We start from the raw sequence: 6,230 nt of genomic DNA on the forward strand, positions 1-6,230 counted from the left end.
AAAATCCGGTTCACTTTGGTTACTTCGGAGTCGTGTGGCTTGGCTTGGCTTCATCTCCTGTCAAAACAGAATGAGTGATATGAATAGATCCGAAATGGCACTTAAGCGGTTTATCCTGAGCTCCCGTGGATCCCGAAATTAATAATCTCCCGAGGTCGAGGCACGGGAGGCCAAAGGGAAACGCCGGGCAGGGTAAAACCAGCTCAGAGTTATGGCTGAGCCTTGTTGGGCTCAAGTTAATATTTAACAGGGGATTGAAATTAAGGAATGATCATCCTGTGGATATGTGTTTTTTTTTTTTAATATATGGGATTTTTTTCTTTTCCTCGCGGGTTTTTCCCCCCCTCCGGTTTCAAACGTTGCACAATCGATTTAAAAAAACTGGGAGGCGTTGCTGGGCTTTGGACGCGGGGGAATATTGGGAATGCTGCAGAGAGTGAAATAAAAATCAGCGGAAGGAAGAATATCTTAGTTATAAAGTCGTAAAAGCGCCGCTGAACGTTTTTTTTTTTTATTTGGGATCTTTCGCCGAGGTTCCCCGTGCGGTTCCGAGAGATCGAGGTTTTGTGGGATGGGAAGGGGAAACCCCCGTGGCAGATAATTGGTTTAAAACGCTGAGAAAGAGAGGGTAGGAATAAAATTCCACGTCCATTCCCCCCGAGGCGGGAGGGGGAACAGATGGAATCCCTCACGGATCCGGAGCGGGAGATCCGGAGTTCGACAAGTCCTTACAAAATCCTTCCGGGGAGTGAGGAGTGAGGGCACGGGGTAAAATTATCCCGAAGAGAAATCAGGGAATGTCTCGCGACGAGGAGACAAGGAAGGCACACGGGATTTACTGGCAGCAAGAAACAGATCTTGGGGAAAAGTATCGAGGCTCCCAAAGTCAAATCAGAAGTTGGCAACCGTCGGGGAAAAAAGTAGAAACCGGTAAAGCCACGGGGGCGGGATGTGGTGGAGAGCAGGAGAAGTAAGGATTCCAAAAGGCATTCCTGAAGGAATTGATGGATTAGAAGGATATCGGCGCTGTTAAAGGGGGTTAAAAGTGAACTGTTCCCAGAAGAAACCCTTTGGACCCCGCGGGAAACGATCTCGAGGAAGGTTTCGAAGGCAAGCGCGCTCCTTGTCGGGGCTTCCAGCTCCAAATCCAGCCCCTGGACCTTCTCCTTTGGGGATCAGGCTCACCAACGTGTCAATCACCTCACATTTATTGGTATAAAAAGGTATTTCATCTGACATCAAGCCCAAACTCTTTATTGTGCGCCAAAGGTGGAATTAGTGCGGTGAGAATCGGGAAAGCTGGGAAAGCAGAGAGGTCAAATAAAACCCTAAGGGGATTTTTCCGTGGCCGTGGAAGAATTTTTCAAGGTGTAGATGGGATACTGGGAAAAAACTCTCCCCTGGGAGAGGGGACTGGGCTGGAATTCGCAGGGAAGCTGTGGCTGCCCCGGGATCCCTGGAAGTGTCCAAGGAAAGGTTGGACCAACCTGGGATAGTAGGAGGTGTCCCTGCCCATGGCAGGGGGTGAAATGGGATGAATTTTAAACTCCTTTTCCATACCGGATCCATGAGGAGACCTGGAGAAGAGAAAGCTCCAGGGAGAGTTTGGAAGTCCTTTCCAGAGCCTAAAGGGGCTCCAGGAGAGCTGGAGAGGGACTGGGGACAAGGGCTGGAGGGACAGGACACAGGGAATGGCTTCCCACTTCCAGAGGGCAGGGAGAGATGGGAGATTGGGAAGGGATTCCTGGCTGGGAGGGTGGGGAGGGGCGGGGTTGGAATTCCCAGAGAAGCTGTGGCTGCCCCTGGATCTCTGGGAGTGTCCAAGGCCGAGTTGGATTCCCTGGGATAGTGGGAGGTGTCGGGGTCAGAACTGGAAGAGCTTTAGGGTCCCTTCCCGCCCAAAGCAGCCCGTGGTTCCATGATTTAGGACACTCAGCTGATGGGTGCAATTATTTATTCACTCTTACGTGAGGAGACTCCACGATTTTGTAAAACACGGGGTGAGGAAATGCCTCTGGAAAGGGGCTGTGAACGCTGCTGCGCTCCCGGGCTGGATACCCGGGAGATACAACACGTTTGACTCGTAACTTCGCTTCTGGCGCTGAAAACAGAATTAAAAGCACAGGATCGTTTTCCTCGAACTTTAACCCAGCTTTTCCCTTTTAACAAAACTGGCTGTGGTCCCCTCGGGCCGAGCAGAGGTTGCGCTGTCGCCGTTTAACCCCCGTTCACCGGGGCTGAGGGGGCTGAGGGTGGTGAAGGGCTGAGGGGCTAAGGAGATGAAGGGCTGAGGGGCTGAGGAGATGAAGGGCTGAGAGGGCTGAGGAGATGAAGGGCTGAGAGGGCTGAGGGGGCTGAGGGGGTGAGGAGATGAAGGGTTGAGGGGCTGAGGGGCTGAGGGGCCTAAGGATGAAGGACTGAGAGGGCAGAGGGGGCTGAGGGGCTGAAAGTCTGAGGGGTTGAGGGTACTGAGGGGGCTGAGGGGTGAGGAGATGAAGGGCTGAGGGGACTGAAAGGATGAGGAGATGAAGGACTGAGAGGGTTGAGGGGGCTGAGGGCACTGAGGGGGCTGAGAGGCTGAGAGGCTGAGGGGGGCTGAAGGGGTGAGGAGATGAAGGGCTGAGGGACTGAGGGGCTGAGGGGCCTAAAGATGAAAGACTGAGAGGGCAGAGGGGGCTGAGGGGACTGAGTGGGCTGAGGGCGCTGAGGTGGTGAGGAGGTGAAGGACTGAGAGGGCCGAGTGGGCTCGGGGGGGGCTGAGGGGGCTCAGGGCTGATGGATTGAGGGGGTTCAGTGGGCTCAGGGCTGATGGATTGAGGGGCTGAGTGGGATTGGGGGGGCTGAGGGGGCTCACAGCTGATGGATTGAGGGGGCTGAGGGGGCTCACAGCTGATGGATTGAGGGGGCTGAGGGGGCTCACAGCTGATGGATTGAGGGGGCTGAGGGGCTCACAGCTGATGGATTGAGGGAGCTAAGTGAGCTTGGGGGCTCAGGGCTGATGGATTGAGGGGCTGAGTGGGATTGGGGAGGCTGAGGGGGCTCAGGGCTGATGGATTGAGGGGGCTGAGGGGGCTCAGGGTTAATGAATTGAGGGGACTGAGTAGGCTGAGGGGGCTCATGGCTGATGGACTGAGGCGGCTGAGTGAGCCGAGGGGGCTCAGGGCTGATGGATTGAGGGGGTTGAGGGGGCTGAGGGAACTCATGGATGATGGATTGAGGGGGTTGAGTGGGCTCAGGGGGCTCAGGGCTGATGGATTGAGGGAGTTGAGTGGGCTGAGGGAGCTCATGGCTGATGGATTGAGGGAGCTGAGTGGGCTCGGGGGGCTCAGGGCTGATGGATTGAGTGGGCTGAGGGCTGATGAACTGAGGGGGCTGAGTGGGCTCAGGGGGCTGAGTGGGCTCAGGGCTGATGGACTGAGGTGGCTGAGGGCTGATGGATTGAGTGGGCTGAGGGAGATGAGGCGGCTCGTGGACCGACCGCGCTACCGCCTCCGACCGCCGGCGCGAATCCCCTCCCGCCACTGGCGCCGCTCTCCCCGTAGCGCCGCCATGGGCGCCCGAGGGGGCGGGACTTTGCCCCCAGGGCGAGCCGCTATTGGCCGGCGTTGAGGCACCGCCTCTCGCCATTGGTGGGTCCCGGCCCGCCTCCCTCCCTCCCTCCCCCACCCACCCACCCACCCGCGGGCGGGCGGGGGCGCGAACGTGCCGCGCGCGCTGTTCCCTCAGCCGGGGGGCGCGCGCGGCGCCTCGTGGGGAACTGCACGTAGCCAGGGCGCGGGAGGGGGGGCTGGCAGGGCACGCGCCGTTCCCGGCAGCGCCGGGGGCGGGAATGGCGGGGGGCGGGATGGGGGGGGCACGTCAGGGACGTCACGGGGAGGGAGAGGGACGGGGAGGGAGGCGGGAATGGGGCGTGTGTGTGTGCATGTGTGCATGTGTGCATGTGTGCATGTGTGTGCGTGTGTGCGTGTGTGCGTGTGTGCGTGTGTGCGTGTGTGTGCGTGTGTGCGTGTGTGTGCGTGTGTGTGCGTGTGTGTGCGTGTGTGTGCGTGTGTGTGCGTGTGTGTGCGTGTGTGTGTGTGTGTGTGTGTGTGTGTGTGTGTGTGTGTGTGTGTGAGGGGCAGCCGTGAGGGGAGAGCGTGGGGGACAGGAGAAGTGTCTGTGAGGGGACATCATGGGGGAGTGTCCATGAGGGATGAGGGCTCAGTGACCATCAGAGATGAGGGGCGGCCGTGGGGTGTGAGGGGCAGCCGTGAGGGGAGATCATGGCGGGGAGATGAGGGGTGTCCATGAGGGGAGATCGTGGGGGGGAGAGGAGGTGTCCATGAGGGGGGATCAGGAGGGAGATGAGCGGTGTCCATGAGGGGGGATCATGAAGGAAATGAGGGGACATCATGGAGGAAGATGAGGGTTGTCCATGGGGCGTGGGGGGCAGCCGTGAGGGGAGAGCGTGGGGGTACAGGAGGAGTGTCTGTGAGGGGACATCATGGGGGAGTGAGGGGTGTCCATGAGGGATGAGGGCTCAGTGACCATCAGAGGAGATGAGGGGCGGCCATGGGGTGTGAGGGGCAGCCATGAGGGGAGATCATGGCGAGGAGAGGAGGGGTGTCCATGAGGGGAGATCTTGGGGGAGATCAGAGGGAGATGAGGGGTGTCCATAAGGGGAGATCATGGGGAGATGAGGGGTGTCCATGAGGGGAGATCTTGGGGGAGATCAGAGGTGTTCATGAGGGGAGATCTTGGGGGAGATCAGAGGTGTCCATGAGGGGAGATCTTGGGGGAGATCAGAGGTGTCCATGAGGGGAGATCTTGGGGGAGATCAGAGGTGTCCATGAGGCAGGATCAGGAGGGAGATGAGCGGTGTCCATGAGGGGGGATCATGAGGGAGATGAGGGGACATCATGGAGGAAGATGAGGGTTGTCCATGGGGCGTGAGGGGCAGCCTTGAGGGGAGATCATGGGGGAGATGAGGGGTGTCCATGAGGGATGAAGAGCTGACCGGAGGGCAGATCATGAGGGGAGATGAGCAGTGGCCATGAGGGATGAGGGGTCAGCGACCATCAGGGCAGATGAAGGGTGGCCATGGGATGTGAGGGGAGATCATGGAGGAAGAGGAGGGGCGGCCATGGGATGTGAGGGGCAGCCGTGAGGGGAGATCATAGGGGGAGATGAGGGGTGTCCATGAGGGATGAAGAGCTGACCTGCGGGGAGATCGTGATGAGGGGCGACCATGGGATGTGAGGGGGGATTATGGAAGATGAGGGGCTGCCATGGGATGTGAGGAGCAGCCCTGAGGGGAGATCATGAGGGGCAGCCATGAGGGGAAAGAGATCATGGAGTGAGATGAGGGGTGGCTGTGGGGGGAGATTATGGGGGGAGATGGGCAGTGGCCATGAGGGGTGAGGGGTCAGTGACCATCAGGGCAGATGAAGGGCGGCCATGGGATGTGAGGGGCAGCCATGAGGGGAGATCGTGGGGGGAGATGAGGGGTGTCCATGAGGGAAGACATGGGGGGAGATGAGGGGTGTCCATGAGGGGAGATATGGAGGGAGATGAGGGGTGTCCATGAGGGGAGATATGGAGGGAGATGAGGGGTGTCCATGAGGGAAGACATGGGGGGAGATGAGGGGTGTCCATGAGGGGAGGGGAGATCATGGGGAGATGAGGGGTGTCATGGGGGAGCTATGGAGGGGAGATGAGGGGTTTTTTGTCATGCGGGGAGATCATGGGAGATGAGGGGTGTCATGAGGGGGGGAGATATGGAGGGGATAGATTGAGGGGTGTCATGAGGGGAGACATGGGGGAGATGAGGGGTTGCAATGAGGGAGGATCTATGGGGGGGGGAAGATGAGAGGGGGGTGTCATGAGGGAAGCTCGGGGGGCGATGAGGGGGTCCATGAGGGGGAGATCATTTGGGGCGATGAGGCGGTTGTCCATGAGGTGAGGATCATGGGGAGATGATGAGGGGTGTACATGAGGGGGGATCAGGAGATATGAGGGGGCTGTCCATGCTGGGGGGCGATACGGGGGGAGATGCGGGGTTGTCATGATGGTAGATCAGGGGAGATGAGAGGTGTCCATGAGGGAAGATATGGGGGGAGATGAGGGGTGTCCATGAGGGGAGATCATGGGGAGATGAGGGGTGTCCATGAGGGGAGATCATGGGGAGATGAGGGGTGTCCATGAGGGGAGATATGGAGGGAGATGAGGGGTGTCCATGAGGGGAGATATGG

At 58.9% G+C, this 6,230-nt stretch overlaps 1 protein-coding gene across 1 annotated transcript; it reads right to left on the reverse strand.

Moving 5' to 3' along the window:
• Positions 1–2,403: 2,403 nt before the first annotated feature.
• Positions 2,404–3,627, reverse strand: LOC120323663 (leucine-rich repeat extensin-like protein 3). Its single transcript, XM_039383446.1, has 3 exons — positions 2,953–3,627; positions 2,535–2,658; positions 2,404–2,417 (listed from the first exon to the last, which is right to left on the reverse strand). The coding sequence occupies exons 1-3, from the start codon at positions 3,625–3,627 to the stop codon at positions 2,404–2,406; spliced, it is 813 nt and encodes a 270-aa protein (XP_039239380.1).
• Positions 3,628–6,230: the final 2,603 nt, after the last annotated feature.

This window comes from Pipra filicauda, unplaced genomic scaffold, assembly GCF_003945595.2.
Source record: "Pipra filicauda isolate LSUMZ 115617 unplaced genomic scaffold, ASM394559v2 scaffold1130_size69471_pilon, whole genome shotgun sequence".
Classification (NCBI taxonomy): Eukaryota; Metazoa; Chordata; class Aves; order Passeriformes; family Pipridae; genus Pipra; species Pipra filicauda.